This window comes from Leucoraja erinacea, chromosome 28 (genome assembly GCF_028641065.1).
Source record: "Leucoraja erinacea ecotype New England chromosome 28, Leri_hhj_1, whole genome shotgun sequence".
Lineage (NCBI taxonomy): Eukaryota > Metazoa > Chordata > Chondrichthyes > Rajiformes > Rajidae > Leucoraja > Leucoraja erinaceus.
In genome coordinates this window covers 287097-304506 of record NC_073404.1, presented here as the reverse complement: position 1 = coordinate 304506, position 17410 = coordinate 287097, and the positions used below count along the sequence as shown (strand labels likewise).

General features: G+C 45.6%; 1 protein-coding gene across 1 annotated transcript; it reads right to left on the bottom strand.

Moving 5' to 3' along the window:
- Positions 1–9464: 9464 nt before the first annotated feature.
- LOC129710439 (uncharacterized) lies at positions 9465–13494 on the bottom strand. Its single transcript, XM_055657394.1, has one exon. The coding sequence runs from the start codon at positions 13492–13494 to the stop codon at positions 10678–10680; it is 2817 nt and encodes a 938-aa protein (XP_055513369.1). The 3' UTR covers positions 9465–10677.
- Positions 13495–17410: the final 3916 nt, after the last annotated feature.

The window sequence follows — 17410 nt, the reverse complement described above, 5'->3', positions numbered from 1 at the left end:
AAGGAGCTGCTGGCAGTTGTGTTCGCTTGTTCAAAGTTTCGAGACTTCCTTTTTGGCAACAGTTTCACTGTCGAGACGGATCACCAACCTCTGGTGACGATCCTAAACAAACCTATCCACGTTGCTCCCGCCAGGCTGCAGCGGATGATGCTGCAGCTGCAGCGCTTTGACTTTAAAATCGTCTACAAAAGGGGCACCGAGATGCATGTGGCTGTCCCGGGCCCCCCGGACCTCATGTGTCCAGCACCCCTTCGAGCAGGATGACCGACAGGTGCTGAACGTGAATTTCGTCCCTTCCAAGCAGCTCCAATGCCTGGCTGCACACACCGCCGACGACCCCGATCTACAGCAGCTTGCCGCTGTCATCAGGCGTGGATGGCCTGTCAAACGCACCTCTTTACCTGCTGGCGTTCAACCCTTCTTCCTGGTTCGTGATGAGCTGGTGCTCATCGATGGCATTATCATCAAGGGCCACAAAGTAGTCGTCCCTGCCTCACTATACGACCTGTACTTCAATGCTGCCCACATGGGGCATCTGGGGGCTGACGCCACTATCTTGCATGCCCAGGAACAGTACTATTGGCCTGGCATGGCGAAGTACATCAAGGCCAGAGTGGCCTCCTGCCCGGACTGCAACTCTCTTGCCCCGCATCAGCAGCGTCAGCCGCTGCTACAACAGCCTGCCCCTGACATGCCATGGTCATCGCTGGCTGCCGACATTTTTGAATGGCGAGGAAAGCAGTACCTCGTTTTGGTAGATTCTTACTCAAGCTGGTTCGAGGTGGACCTTCTCCCTGCCATCACTTCGGAGCTGGTCATCAGCAAGCTCCGTCGCCACTTCGCAATGTTTGGATCTCCTGTCCGTTTACAGACTGACAACGGCCGGCAGTTCGCACTAGCGCTGAGTTTAAAGCCTTCGCTGCGGTGGAACTTCGATCATTACACCAGCAGTCCAGAGTACCCGCAGAGCAATGGCCTGGCTGAGCGCGCTGTGCGCAGTGCAAAGCACCTGCTTGAACAGTCCTATCTCTCCAATGGTGATTTCTACCAGGGGTTGTTGAACCTTCGGAATATATCCAGAGACAGTACCATGAAATCGCCTGCCCAACGGCTCATGTCCCGCGTTATTCGCCCTCCGATGCCGATTGCCCAGCAGTCTCTGGTGCCCAGGGTCTTGCAGCCTTCTGCCGTCCAGCAACAGATTGCTCAGAAGCACGAAATCCAGCGCCGCTCGCACGACAAGTCCAGCCGTCCTCTCTCCCCACTACTGCCAGGCCAGGTCGTCCAGTTGCAGACGTCTACCGGTTTCTCCAGGCTCGCTACCGTGGTGGGGGTCGGCGATTCGCCGCGTTCCTACTTGGTGGACTATGAGGGCACTATCTACCGGCGCAGCCGCCAGCACCTGTTGGCGGTCAAAGAGCCGAAACCTCCTCCTGCTGCTCCTTATTCTCCTCCGCCTGCTGTGCCCCCCTCCACTAACATGCCCTCTGCCCGTAACATGCCTCGGTCGGTTCGCGTCCCTCGCCTTCCTCCCTCTGCCCTTCCCTGTTTCCGCTCTCCGGTCCGCTCGCCTCCTGCCCGTCTCTCTCTCTCTCCACCTGCCGCTCGTTCCTCCCCTTCTCTCTCACCTGGTTCCCCGGTGCCTGCCGGTTCCCCCTTGCAGCTGGGGTCCCCGCCGGCCTTCTCCCTCCCCCCTGTTCCTGTTCCCCTTCCGCCCTCTCTTCTTTCGGGTGGGGAGGGTGAGGGTGCTGTGCGCACTCGCTTGGGTCGGATTGTCAAAGCTCCGGATCGCTACGGTGACTTCGCTTAGTTTTGCGGGCCCTGTATAATTAACCTGCTATTCTTGCAACCTTGTTTAAATTGTATGGGAAAGGATGTAGGTGGTATATGCATGCAACCTATAATGTAGCTACCTCATCACCATTAACACGCCCCATCATATCAGTATAACTATGATCTCCTCCCCTTATTTCCTCCCATTTTGTCCTGGTACGCCTGAAGGCTGGATGCAGCCAGTGCTGGGACGTGTGTGCCATGTGCTATAATAAAGGCTCTAGTAAAGGCTACAGTGCGTCAGACTGTCCCTTTACACTCCCCTTAGGCCAAGTCATTGAAAGGCACGGCATTTCCTTCCATTGCTACGCAGACGATACCCAACTCTATCTCCCCCTGAAGCCCAAAAAACAATCAAATCTGCTTAACCTCATCCGCTGCCTCGAGGATATAAAGTGTTGGATGGCCCAGAACCTCCACCAACTAAACGAGAGTAAGTCTGAGGTCATCCTTCTCGGCCCCTTGGACTCAATCAAAATGATAGCAGGCAGCCTTGGAAGCCTTACCCCACTACTCAAAACTCACGTCAAAAACCTTGGCGTGATATTTGACTCAGCGTTGAAATTTGACAAACAAGTCAATGCCGTGGTAAAAGTTAGTCTCTTCCAGCCTCGGACGATAGCTAAAATAAAACAATTCCTCCAGTTTGATGACCTGGAAAAGATCATCCACACATTCATCTCCTCCCGCCTAGATTACTGCAACTACACTACACTACACACAATTACACTGGCATCAGCCAATCTTTCCTGTCCCGCCTGCAACTGGTCCAAAACGCCGCAGCGAGACTCTTGACGGGCACCCGAAAAAGGGACCACATCACCCCGATCCTGGCCTCTCTCCACTGGCTCCCTGTGCGGTTCCGTATAAACTTCAAGATCCTCCTCCATGTCTACAAAGCCCTCAATGGGCTTGCCCCCACCTACATAAAAAGTCTTCTCACCCACCACTCCACCTCCAGGCCCCTCAGATCGTCCGACTTGGGTTTGCTGAATATCCCACGGTCTAGGCATAAGCTCAGGGGCGACCGCGCCTTTGCGGTTGCAGCCCGTAGAGTGCGGAACAGCATCCCCCTTTCCCATCAGAACTTCCCCCTCCATCGACTCTTTTAAGTCAAGACTAAAGACTTATCTATACTCCCAAGCCTTTCCTGACGTCCTCTGAGTGAGGGCTACATGTATATATGTATGTAGTTTGTTTTGTTGAGCTATTCTTATAACAAATGTACAGCACTTTGGCCAACGAAAGTTGTCTTTTAAATGTGCTATATAAATAAATGTGACGTGACTGGACTATTACCCCATCCCCGTCCTAGCTATTCATGCATAGACCCTCGCGCGCGTCTAGAGAGGGAGATGGTTGTGGAGGGGTAGAGAGAGAGGGTAGAGAGAGAGGGGGCAGTGAGAGTGAGAGAGGGCAGAGACAGAAAGAGTGGGGCAGAGACAGAGGGAGAGCGGCAGAGATAGAGAGAGGGGGCAGAGACAGAAAGAGGCGGGAAGGTACTGACACTGATGCAGAGAGGGGCGAGAGAGGGGAGAAAGGGTGAGTGGAGAGAGAGAGTAGGAGAGAGAGGGGGAGTGGGAAGAGTGCGGGAAGAGAGAGGGAGCAGAGAGAGGGGGCGAGAGATGGGGAGGGAGAGGGGGGAGAGGTGCGGATAGAGAAAGGGGAAGAGCGGGGGCAGAGAGGGGAAGAGAGAGGAGAGAGGCCGGGAGAGGGGAGAGGGGGCGAGGAGGGAATGGGAAAGGGGGGGAGAGGATGGGGGAGGGGAGAGAGGGTGAGAGAGCGGGATGATGGGGGGAGGGGGGGCAGAAATGTGGAGGAGAGAGGGGGGGAGAGCTTCCGATCGAAATAAAATAAGAAAGTTATGAATATTTTTAAAATCTTGAGGTCAGCTGATTGGTCCTCTCGCCTGTCAATCACCATGGTGAAGGTAACTCCCCTTCCGGGGACATGGAGTATAAAGCCCAAATTGTATGAAATTGCATTTGAATTTGGTGGCCTGCGTTCTGTATGAAATGGTATGAAATTGCATTTGAACTTGGTGGCCTGCACTCTGCTTGAAACGGTATGAATTTGCATTTGAATTTGGTGGTCTGGACTCTGCTTGAAATGGCATGAAATTGCATTTGGATTTGGTGGCCTGCACTATGATTTGGTGGCCTGCACTCTGCTTGAAATGGCATGAAATTGCATTTGGATTTGGTGGCCTGCACACGGCTTGAAATGGTATGGCATTGGATTTGGTGGCCTGCACTCTGATAGAAATGGTATGGAATTGCATTTGCAGTTGGAGGCCTGCACACGGCTTGAAATGGTATGGCATTGGATTTGGTGGCCTGCACTCTGCTTGAAATGGAATTTCAAGGAGCAGCAGTGAGCGCACTGCCAGCCCACCAGGTCTGAGTGACAGAGCTGCCAGCCCACCAGGCCTGAGTGATAGAGCTGCCAGTCCATCATGATATATGTGTGTGTGAGCATATAGTGTGAGCAAGAAATAAAATTTTAAACAAAGGAATGTTTAAGCTTCAGTCTTGGCTTTTGTTGACTCTCCATTTTCTGACTTTTTCCTCTTGCTTGAGATATTAACCAACCAAACTAACACTAAACAATTTGTGTCTTACCTTTTGATGTTGCCGTTGTTAGCTTCAGATTCAAGATTGTCCTAATATACCGAGTGATGGAAATTAGTTCTTGAGTTTTATTTAAGACTTAGTTATTTTCTTGAGATGTAAAATTTGAAATGTGTTGGAATTGAATTTTGTATTAAACTTGCACTCTGTAATTCATCTAATCTCATTGTTCACAACAGCATACGCCCTTCAAAGGAAAATGTTAAAACCTCTTCGAGGAATGACAATGCAGAGGGAAGTGGATTCAGGATTTTCTGGAGCTCCTTCCAAAATGACAGTACTTTGTATGCTCAAAGTTAAATAAAAAAAGACTAGGCAGGAATACCAAATGATCACCTGCAGCTTAGAGAAAAATGATGATTTGTGTTTTATTTGATAAAATAATAGCAATATGAAGATGCCAGTTGCTCTACTCTTGGAGTGTTCCTTAATGTTTTTTTGTGTTTATGGAATTGTTTTGCAACAATAAAATGGGTTTGATCTTCCCAATAGCCAGAGACTGGAATGAGATCTGTCTGTAATCGTGGGGTTATCTAAATGAAGTATTTAACAAGCTAACATTTGTTCTGAGCAAGATTAACAATGGATGTTTCACCTAAGGCTGATTTTATTCAGCGACCATACAACCTTAGATTGGGTAGGTAAGTACTGCTGATGTATGTACGTAGTTCAAAGGTAGATACAAAATGCAGGAGTAATACTGAAGAAGGGCCTCGACCCGAAACGTCACCCATTCCCACTATACAGAGATGTTGCCTCTCCAGTTGTGTTTCTCCTAATTTATTGGGTTGATCAATTCTAAATTGCAACCATATACAAGTGTTGAGGGAGAATTTGATATAGTTAAACTTAACCATCTTCAGAGCTCCAATTTCAGAACGTTGCCATTTTCTATGTCCTTTTGCTTTTCGTCAAGGTGCCATAAATTTGACAACTGATGTGAAAGGATGAGGCATAGCTGTTTTAGCCATTGTACTTATCCATCTATCAATAAATTCAGATGGTTGTATATGTTTCTCTGGCAAAATGGGGACTTGGATGAAATATCCTGGCAGCTTCATCAAGGTTGGTTTAAAACAAAAGGAAAATTGTACTGGCGAATTTTGCAGACCATTCTTGTTCTCTTGTTCTCTTTAACTTATTTCCCATGATGGACATAAGCCATCAATGCAATTATTTATTAATTAAATATATATAATTGAATATATATAATATATATATTGAAAACATATATATACACATGTATGCATATAATGAAAATACATGTGAAAAATATATATTCATTATATATACATGTGTGATACACATATATATGTTACTAGACCAAGTGCAGACCCGTTGGGTCTATTTCCCCAACGGCGTTTGCGGGGGGGGGGGGGGGGGGGTTGAGAAGAGGGGAGGGGGGGGGGAGAGAGTAGGAGGAAACGGGATAGATTTGGGAGAAAAAGGAGAGCGGGGTAGGGGGTGAGAGATGGGGAGAGGAGATGTGGGGGAGGGGGGGATGGGGCAGGAGGAGAGGAGGGAGGAGGGAGGGGGGGGGGGGGTGGGGGGGGAGAGAGGGGAAAGAGTGGGGAGGGGGAGTGGAGGGAGGGGAGGGGGAGGGGGAGAGAGTGGAAGAGTGGGGAGGGAGGTGGAGAGGGGTAGGGGGAGTGATGGAAGAGGGGCACAGGGCTAGGGGGGGGGGGAAGGGGAGAGAGGGAAGGGGGTGGTGTAGAGAGGGAAGGGGGGTGAGGGACAGAGGGGTGGGAGAGGGAGAGGGGTGAGGAGAGGGAGAGGGGGAGGAGGAGAAGGGGAGAGAAGTGGAAGAGTGGGGAGGGGAGAGAGCGGTACAGGGGTAGCGGGGAGTGGTGGAAGAGGGACGGGGGGACCAGGTGATGGGAGGGGGGGGACAGAGAGGTAGGGGAAGGGGTGGGGAGAGAGGGGAAGAGAGGGAGTGAGGGGAAGAGAGGGGTGGGGGGGGGGGGAGGGGTGGGGCAGGAGGAGGAGGAGGAGGAAACAGGACAGATTTGCGCGGGAAAGGAGAGCGGGGTAGGGGTGTGAGAGAGGGGATGGGGAGGGAGGGAGGGAAGGGGGGAGGGGTGGCGGGATGGCGGAGGGAGGGAGAGACGGGGGAGGGAGGTGGAGGGGGGGAGGGTGGAGAGAAGTGGAAAGAGTGGGGAGGGAGGAAGAGAAGGGGTAGGGGGAGTGATGGAAGAGGGACAGAGGGGTACGTCGAAGGGGGCGGGGTAGAGCGGGAAGGGGGGGGGTAGAAAGGGAAGGGGGGTGTGTGGAGAGAGGGGTGGGAGAGGGGGGAGGAGAGAGGGGGAGAGAAGTGGAAGAGTGGGGAGGGAGGGAGGGAGGGGTAGCGGGAGTGATGGAAGAGGGACGGGGGAGTGATGGAAGAGGGACAGAGAGGTAGGGGAAGGGGTTGGGAGAGAGAGGGGAAGGGAGGGGAAGAGAGAGGGGTGGGGGGGGAGGGAGAGGGGTGGGGGTAAGGGGATGGAAGTGGTGGAAGAGTGGGGAGGGAGGGGTAGGGGGAGTGGTGGGAAGAGGGACAGAGGGGTAGGAGGAAGGGGTGGTGGTAGAGAGGGAAGTGGGTGGGGGAGAGAGGGATGGGTGGGAGAGGGAGAGGGGTTGAGGAGAGGGAAACATAGAAAAATAGCAATGTGTGAAAAATGTTTTTCTCATCTCGGTCATAAAAGATTTACCCCTTAACCTTAAACTGTGACCCCTTGTTCTGGACTTCCCCAACATCTGGAACAATCTTCATGCATCTAGCCTATCCAACCACTTAAGAATTCTGTAAGTTTCTATTAGATACCACCTCAATCTTCTAAAAATCTAGCGAGTACAAGCCGAGTCTATCCAGTCTTTCTTCATATGAAAGTCCTGACATCCCAGGAATCAGTCTGGTGAACCTTCTCTGTACTCCCTCTATGGCAACAATGTATTTGAGCATTGGGCATTGTGACATCACACAATGAAACGTTCACCATGGGCTGGGGCTCCTGCAAAGGCATATGTAAATGAATCCATTCCGATTGGACATATGTGAGCATCAGGCATTGTGACATCACACGATGGAACGTTCACCAGGGGCTGGGGCTCGGGCTGCTTCTATGGGTGAGAAGCCAGTTTATTTTTGAAATATTTGGGGGGAAGGAGAAGGATTTGATTAAATATGTGTACTTAAACACGACGAAATGTAATGAGGAGCGGATACTTAGAAAGAAAAGTGAAATCTCTACCGAAATGGAAAAGATGTCGGCGATTCTGCGTCTGGTTTCGGAGTTGCAGGGAATCAAAGAAGAAGAAATGCAGCCGGCAGCCGGACGGACGGACGGCAGGCGGCAGCCACAGAGTTTTATATAATAACTAGACCAAGTGCAGACCCGTGGGTCTGTTTCCCTACGGCGTTTGCGGGGGGGGGGGGGGGGGGGGGGGGCTGCTGCATCACACTCACATTAACCAAACCCCAAACACACAGGTTGGGGGGGAGGGGGGTGAGAGAGGAGGGGAGGGAGGGGGAGAGAGGAGGAGGAGGAAACAGGACAGATTTGCGAGGGAAAGGAGAGCGGGGTAGGTGGTGAGAGAGGGGGATGGGGGGGGGGAGGGGAGGGGAGAGGGGTGGCGGGGAGAGAAGGGAAAGAGTGGGGAGGGAGAGTGGAGGGGGAAGGGTGGAGAGAAGTGGAAGTTGGGAGGGAGGAAAGAAAGGGGTAGGGGGAGTGATGGAAGAGGGACTGAGGGGTAGGCCGAAGGGGGGGGGGGAGAGAGAGGGGGAAGGGGGGGGGGTAGAGAGGGAAGGGGGGTGGGGAGAGAGGGGTGGGAGAGGGGAGAGGAAGGAGAGGGGAGAGGTGGAGGGAGAGGGGGAGGGAGGGAGGGAGGGAGGGAGGGAGGGGATAGGGGGAGGGAGGGAGGGAGAGGGAGGGAGGGAGGGAGGGAGGGGAGGGGGGAGGGAAGGAGGGTAGCGGAGTGGAAGAGGGACGGGGGAGTTGTGGAAGAGGAACAGAGGGGAAGGGGTGGATGAGGGTGGGGAATAGAGAGGGGTGGGGGAGGAAGAGAGGGGGGTGGGGTAAGGGAGGGAGAGAAGTGGAAGAGGGGAGGGAGGGGTAGGGGGAGTGGTTGAAGACAGGGGGGGTAGGGGGAAGGGGGGCGGGGGGAGAGAGGAAAAGGGCTGGCATAGAGAGGGAAGAGGGTGGGGGAGAGTGGGATGGGTGGGAGATGGAGAGTGATGAGCATTTAATGCATTTCGTTGTCTCTGTACTGTACACTGACAATGACAATAAATTGAATCATTTCATTTCATTTCATGAGGAGAGGGAAACATAAAAACATAGAAATTAAGTGCAGGAGTATGCCATTCGGCCCTTTGAGCCTGCACCACCTTTCAATATGATCATGGCTGATCATCCAACTCAGTATCTTGTACCTGCCTTCTCTCCATACCCCCTGATCCATTTAGCCACAAGGACCACATCTAACTCCCTCTGAAATATAGCCAATGAACTGGCCTCAACTACCTTCTGTGCCAGTGAATTCCAGAGATTCACCACTCTCTGTGTGAAAAATGTCTATAAACATTGTGCTACCATATACCGATCTGGCTGTATTTTGGCAACTTCCTCTCGTCTCTTGTGCCGTTCTGCTCATTACTGCTTCTCAACGTTGCTTTGTGTTGTTCCTTGAACATCCAGCAACTCGATTGCTCCCATCTCTTTGCATGATGTAAAAAAAAGAGAAAGATATTCATCACGATGTAGATATTCGTAAACTTGTAAAGGTAATTTCATCTATTGGATGGGAAGGAAATGGAGGGTTATGGTCTGAGCGCAGGTATATGGGACTAGGGGAGATTATGTGTTCGGCACGGACTAGAAGGGTCGAGATGGCCTGTTTCCGTACTGTAATTGTTATATGGTTATATGGTTATATGGTTATATGGTTATATGGTTATTGTAGACATTTATAAACTTCTTAAGACAATTATATATATAAATGAATTTAACTATAATTTAAAAATAAAACACATTACACAATTATGTACCATTTTGTATGTAATTTGGAAGGTTATTGTTGTGTCTCTTGTTCCATGCAAACTTCCATTATTTTTTGAAGCTCCTCAAGAGGTTCAGTCCTTTCTTGTTCTGTCTCTTGTTCACTTCTGCTCCATACTGCTTCTCAACATCTTTTACAGTGTCCATTGACCATCATGCAACTTGTTAGCTCCTGCTTCTGGGCATGAATTTTAAAAAAGGAGATATTTATTACAATGTAGATATTTATAAAATTCTATCCATCAACATACAAATAAAAAAGAGATTTTGTATCATATACCAATGTCGGTGTTTTCTATCAATTTCTTGTTGTGTTGCTTGTTCCCTACTGTCCTTCATTTATTTCTCACAGATCCCAAAGACGTTCAGTCTAAATATCTCGGATCCAGAAATGAGGCGACAGTGACAGCTCTAGACAAAAAGGCAGCATTTGAATGGTGTTAGGGCATTCTGATAAAACTAAAGTAAATTTGTATCAAGGATAAAACAAAAACAATCCACAGGTCCGAAATAATTTCAAATACTGACCTTAAGATCTGAAGTTGATTTTCACTGATGGTTACAGAATTTTCAATTCCACTGCAACTCCTGAGAAAATGCAGTCAATGCTTACAAACAAAATAACTCGACAATAGACCAAAGTGGAAAGTAACACTCATGTCAAACAACAGAAAAGGTAACGATAATTTCTTACACGGCAGAAATTAACCACATAACCTTGATACGCAATGCCTTTACCAACACCAAATCCTCAAACATCAATATCTCGGCAATCATCATTTACTCAATAATTGACTCAACAATTGAACTGTACCTGATACATATACCCTAGATGTGCAAACCTGTAGTTTTATATCCTGCAGCAAATAATCCATCTGCAAGCTTTATCGCGAAGCATGAGAACAGCTCCAGCAACTTTCTATCCAAAAATCAAATACAACTGGTAAGATTTTACATGTCACTTAATGTGTCCTTGAAGCTTTTTCTGAGGCAGCATTTTAAACTTTTGTGTGCAGAAATGTGATTCCTGTGTTAAACATCTCTTGTTGAACTGAGGAGCAATAATTGAAAGTGTCGAAACTCTGGACATTCGGTCCCTTCCTGCATCGCTTTTTGCCTTCAGTTTTGCGTTCTTTCATTGACTTTAGGAAAATTTGAGCACTTAATGCAGCAGTCATTTCTCAACAAAGCATTTGTTTAATTACAACATTCCTGGTTGATGTCCCATCCTTCAGGAACATTTTTACTTGTCCCTTCACCTTTCCTCTGCTAAGAGCTACATATAGTTGGCCATGTTGAAATACTGGTTTCTCAAGGTATATCAAGACCTTCTCCATGGTTTGTCCTTGTGCCTTATGAATTGTCATCGCAAAACTCAACAGAATAGGGAATTGGCTCCGCCTAATGGGAATGTTTTCATCTTCTGACAAATTGATCTTCATCCTAGGAATTAGAACAATCTCTTCTTTGTGGGCCCCCATGTTGATTCTAGCAACTATGAGATTATTGTGTAGCTGTTCTACAATCAACCTCGTTCCATTGCATAGCTTTGGGGGTTGCAAGTTTCTGGTTAAAACAATTGGAGATCCTTTCTTCAACTCCAATTTGTGTGGTGGTAATCCACAGATCTCGACTGAATCGAAGAATTCCGTTGGGAAGTGAGTTGAATTTGTTCCGTCAGTGACAGAATTGAAAGAATAGTACTCCCTCATGGTTCCAGGGAAGCGTCTGACACACGCAGAATTGATTCTTCTCATCGTATCATTGTGAGGAACCAAGATACAATTGTTAGAGAATAATGTTGCAGGGTGGTCAAATGCTGGATAGATATAATCAATGCAGTCATCCAGTGTTCTTGCTGAGAGAACCATGTCTTCTGGAATGTTAATTTCATTATCTTCATTCTTTGCAATCTTGTCCTCTCCTACATCCAACAAAAATTTAGAATACTCACCCTTTCCTTCGCTCAATCGCATATTTCTCTTCAATTCAAACTTTGTGAAAGTCCGCCACAAGTACGATGTCTTGATGCAGGCGTTTTGAACATCAATATCACTTCCCATCTTCACTACAGGAAGGAGTTGTCTAAAATCACCACAACAAATGGTAAGAATTCCGCCAAAATTATCCTTTTTGCGGCATACATCTTGAAGAGTTCTGTCCACCGCTTCAAAGCACTCCCTCCTAATCATTGGACACTCATCCCAAACAATGAGCTTCACTCTCCTGAAGAAATCTCCCGTTTTAGAGTTGCTGTTGATGTTGCACGTTGAATCCTCCGTCACATGGATAGGTATCTTGAATCGAGAATGTGCAGTTCTTCCACCAGGCATTAACGTGGCTGCGATACCAGACGATGCTACAGCAATGGCAATTTGACCTTGAGCTCTAACCGTGGAGAGGATCAAATTTATGATAAATGCTTTTCCTGTTCCTCCTGGTGAGTCAATGAAAATCATTGAAGATAGATCCCTTTGCAAGCAGTCGCACACATGGTCATAAACTTCTCTCTGCTCAGCATTCAGCAGAGGCTCATTCTCATCAACAAATCGCTGTTGTTCTGATCTATTGTAATTCAATTCATTAAGTAAATCAACATTTTCACCATCAATGTCCATCCTTTCATTTCTTGGTCGGGGCAAGGAAACATTTTCCAGTGTGGTGTTGCAATTCTCAAGCTTGTCCTGAATATAAAACAGAGCCTGATCATGATGTCTGTCATTAATTGTGATATTCTGATCACTTTTTCTTCTTCGCTCGCTTTCAAGGTAATCCTCAGACATGCAATTCTTGAAGCGATCCCATAATTGTAGAGGATCGTTGATGTCAGTATTTGTCAGCAGAACAACAAACAAATCCCTGATTGCCCTGGGGAGTCTTGTCATTTCAGCATCTTCCATTGTGTGTTGCCAATGGTCGTCAGCTTCCAACAAACCTCTTTCTCTGCAGACGTCTTTGAAGGAAGGAAGAATTACTCCATTATGTGTCTTCAAGGACTCGAAAGACACTGGTCCTTTCACGTGATGCAGAAGCAGTCTCATGTAGAAGAGGTCACCTTGTTTTGGAGAAATGACATGTATTCGTCCAAGGACGTTGACTTCAAAAATACCTGGGAAGTTATCCACTCTCTTCCCAACCTTCCTTCTTTGCCATCTCTTGCTGCTCCATGTATAAAATCGAGGTACATCAACGTACAATAGTGTTCTTGCAAACGGATCTTCAGAACTCAATCGAACAAATTCAGTCAAAGTGGTTCTCGCAATTCCATCATTCATCCCTTGCTGAGCAGCATCAAAAAATACTTGTTGTTGGTCTGGTAGATGTACATCAAGTCGAATGACAGGGGGGTGTCTCTCATGAGTAAGAAATCCAAGGACTGATGCCCCTGCCTCTGAAGGACCAATGTATCTGCCAGTCTGGTACTGTTTAATCTCGTCATTTACGTTAATTCCAAAAGCTGCCTGATCACATCCCTTCAAGGTGTACTTGATGACGTATTTGATTGACTGTACAGAGCAGCATATTTCGACGTTGAGGTGACATTTGAAAGCCTTCAATAGTTCTGCATTATAGGGCACAACCCAATTAGAAGTAATAGTCTGTAACGAACGTCCTTCTTGATGTCCCTGAAATCCTCCCATTGCGGGAGATCTTCTCCTGTACAGAGGATACGAATCATCTCCATACATTGTGCTTTCGACAAATGGCTTTGGGAATCTCTTGGTGCCTCTTCCTTCCTTCCAACATCGAGATGTGGCCTTGCAGAACGGTCCATGGATCATGTGCTTGAGTACCAATTTGTGCAGCTCAGGATCTGCTTGTGGGTCTGGAATTTCAGCTTGCACAAATCTTTCATATTGTTGAGGTCTTGGCTTACTCGCTTCATCAAGCCAAAGCAGACAATGGAAATGAGGCAGGCCTCTCTTCTGATATTCCATAGTCAAGATGAAAGCAACACAGTTTCCAAAGAAGCCATCTGGTCCAGTGACGGTCTTCATGAATATTTTTCTTTTCAGCTCGAATACTCTTGCTATTAATTCCGGTCTATCAGACGGCTGCTGATTTGGAAAGAGGCACTATCGGATCTCGCTCCAATTTGGATTGCAGGTCATTGTAATGAAGAATGCAGCAGTACCATACTTCCGAACATACATCATGGCGTCCTGGCATCGTCCCATCATATATCTGGGACCACCGACAAATGTTGAAGAGAGGATGACGCGCCTTCCAATGTTTTCCAAGTCATCATCATCATGTAATGCATCCGTCAGTCCTTTGTATGTCGTTGAGCTCAACGATACCTGATTCATGAGAATATAATTCAGTCTATCACCTTCCATTTTAGCTGCCATATCTACAAGATATTGTTGGAAGAGTCGTCCTCCTCTCAAAAGCTGGTTGAATTCATTGTCACGATTCACGATCCTATATGCATAATATCGCATTAGTGTCAATTTTCTGCCGGTACTCATTTGGAGTTGTGAATGCCATCCGTCATCACCAAGTGGAAAGAAAAGGATTATTGAAAACTGTCATAAGACCTATGGGACTCTGAAATGATTTGCAGTCCTCCTTCTGCTCCTCCTCTTCCTCTTCTTCTCAAGACAATGTGGCGTGATGTTGCCACAGGCTCATTACTGTTTGCTATGAGGACGGCAACTTCAGATTCAGATTCAGATTCAGATTCAGATTCAATTTTAATTGTCATTGTCAGTGTACAGTACAGAGACAACGAAATGCATTTAGCATCTCCCTGGAAGAGCGACATAGCAAACGATTTGAATAAATAATAATAAGTGTCCGGGGGGGGGGGTGGTGATTGGCAGTCACCGAGGTACGTTGTTGAGTAGAATGACAGCCGCCGGAAAGAAGCTGTTCCTCGACCTGCTGGTTCGGCAATGGAGAGACCTGTAGCGCCTCCCGGATGGTAGGAGGGTAAACAGTCCATGGTTGGGGTGAGAGCAGTCCTTGCATTTGCAGTTTGCGTGTTAAACCTCCGTTCATGTTGGAAAGGTGGCCGATAATTGGGATCAATAACGATTGATGCCTCCGGTAAATCACTAATTCTCTCCATTGCCATCACAAGTGAATGAATGTAAGGGTTGTTTAGTCTTATCGTGTTTTCAAGCATTTCAACAGTGTCCCTTTGAATACCAGCATCTTGGAATACACTCATTCGCAACCCAATGCTATCTTGCGGGTCCATGAAATAGATTTGTAAGAATTTACTTTGTTGATCTTGGTCAGGCATCAAAGAACCAATGAAATTATGAATCTGGCCTTGAATGATCACTGAAGGATTCCATCCATGTGACACCACTTCCTTGGCACCAAATAACGTGAATTGAAAGAGACAATTGTATTGTCTAATATTCTTTTGGAAGTATGGTACTGCTGCATGTGCTTGTGGCGTGTCACCTGTATACAAATTAATGAGTGCATTCGGGAGTGTTTTCAGAGGAGCAATGTTGACCTTGCTCTTCATGCAGCAAAAGTTGGTCGTTTCTGCTGAGTAGTGTTTAGCTCGACAATGAAGGCAAACATTGGTCATTTGACCAACATCAGCGTTAATATTTCTCCTTATATGTCGTGCATTTCGTTGTTCATCCAGCCTTCTAGTTCTTTCATCTCCCATCTCTGAATCCCTTCTCATTTGTATTCTTTCTTGATGTTCCTCAAGATGTTGAGTTGTTTCTTGATGCATTTCTTGAGTTCTTCTCTCCTGCTCCCTCTCTCGTTTATTTCTGAGACGTTGACTTCTTTCTGGCTCTGTCTCTCGAGTCCTTCTCTCCTGCTCCCTCTCTCGTCTATTTCTGAGACGTTGTCTTCTTTCTGGCTCTGTCTCTTGAGTTCTTCTCTCCTGCTCCCTCTCTCGTTTATTTCTGAGACGTTGAGTTATTTCTGGCTGTGTCTCTTTATCCCTTCTCTCATCCTTCCTCTCACATTTTTCTCTGAGACGTTGAGTTGTTTTTTGCTGCATCTCATGTGCACTTCTCTCCCGCTGTCTCCCCTGTCTATCTTGTAGACACTGAGATGTTTCAGGCTGCGTCTCTTGTGCCCTTCTCTCCTGGTTCGTCTCATGTGCACTTCTCTCCCGCTGTGTATCCTGACTATCTTGGAGACAGTGAGATGTTTCTGGCTGTATCTGTTGTGCCATTCTCTCCTTGTTTATTTCTGGATTACCTCGGAGATGTTGTGTTCTCTCTTGCTGAGTCTGTTGTTCTTTTCTCCTCCTCATTACTTCTCGATGTCTCATTTTCTCATCACACGACCGCCCTGTATGTTTATTCCTTCCTCTTGGCATGATTTGAAAACAGAATCTCAGTTGGCAATGAAGACTGGATTAAGTTTTTCAAGATGGAATTTTTCCGAATTAAAAAAGCCCAAACACACTCTCAGTTATCAATGATGACAGATGAATGTATTCAAAATGGTAGCTTTCAGATCAAATGAAATAAATCACAAAGAAATAGTTTTGAAATCTCATTTGTCAACGAAAACAGATCAATTTCTTGAAAATTCAGCCTTTCTTCTATGAAATCAATCACAATGAAACCTGTTGTCAATTACAATGAAATGTTTTTTTAAATATGTTGTTAATTTAAACGTCAATTAAAAACCAAAAAAATGCTATGAAATGAAATGTTGGCTTTACGAATTAAAGACAATCGTTAAGAATTTAGAAATTTCAAAATTGTAAAGATGTAACAAATGGGGAAAATTTAATGTTAGAAAAGTTTTTTTTAAACTATATTTTAAAAAATCAAAAAAAATTAAACGTTGACAAAGTGAAAAAGCAATGATTTAGAATCTAACCTGTCAATGAAAAGACAGAAAATTTATTTTTAAAAACGTCAATCAAAAATCAAAAAAATGCTGTTTTTGAAATAGTTATGAATTTTGTATTTTCAAAATTTTAAAGATTTATCAAATGGGGTAAATTTAAAGTTAAAAAAGTTTATTTCTAAACTATTTTTTTTTTTAATTAAAGAAGTCAACGATGACAGTGAAAAAACAATGATTTTGAATTTAAGTTGTCAATGAAAAGACAGCAAATTTATTTTTTTTAAAACAGTATTTGAAATTAAAAGTTTGTGTTAAAAAGTAGTAATATTAAGTGAGAAATAAATCAATTCAATGAAAAACAAATAAAGAATTTAACAATGAAATGCAATCAAATGTTAATGTTATAAAATTAATCGTTTAAATGAAATACACTCTTCACTAAGCACGCGCCCCCACACACAGATCAGAGCGTCTTCGCAAACCATGACAGACACTAAGCACCCGACACCACAACTTATCTTGTTTAAAAAAAGTCAACGATGACAAAGCGAAATAACAATGATTTTAGTTTTCAAAGACAATCGTATAGAATTTAGAAATGTCAAGATGGTAATGATGTTACAAACGGGGAATATTTAACGTTAGAAAAAAGTTTTTTGAGAGATGGGGGAGGAAGAGGGGGTAGGGAAGGGGAGGAGATAGGGAGGGAGGTGAGTTGAACTTATTAGTGTTAAAAAGTAATGTTAAGTGAGAAATAATTCAATTCAATGAAAAACAAATAAAGAATTTAACAATAAAATGTTAATGTTAAAAACGGAATGCACTCTTGAAGATTTATAATGGACAGTTAAATGAGAAAATTCAATGTAATAAAAATAAAGAAAATAACAATGAAATGCAATAAAATGTTAATTAAAAAAAATAATCTTTTAAATTAAATGCACTTTTTTAGATTTATAATGATCAGGTAAATGAGAAACAAATAAATTCAATCCAATAAAAATAAAGCTGATTATTATCGTCAGACAAATGCAATCCAGGACTTTTCTCTTCACAAGCAAAGTCAGAATGACGGTTAGTGAAGAATTCAAACAATCGCTGAGCGTTCAGATGCTGCGCTCGCCTCCT

What these genes read in the sequence shown, in the direction of transcription:
- LOC129710439 (XM_055657394.1), bottom strand. Translation starts at nt 13,494, where the DNA reads ATGAAGACCGTCACTGGACCAGATGGCTTCTTTGGAAACTGTGTTGCT.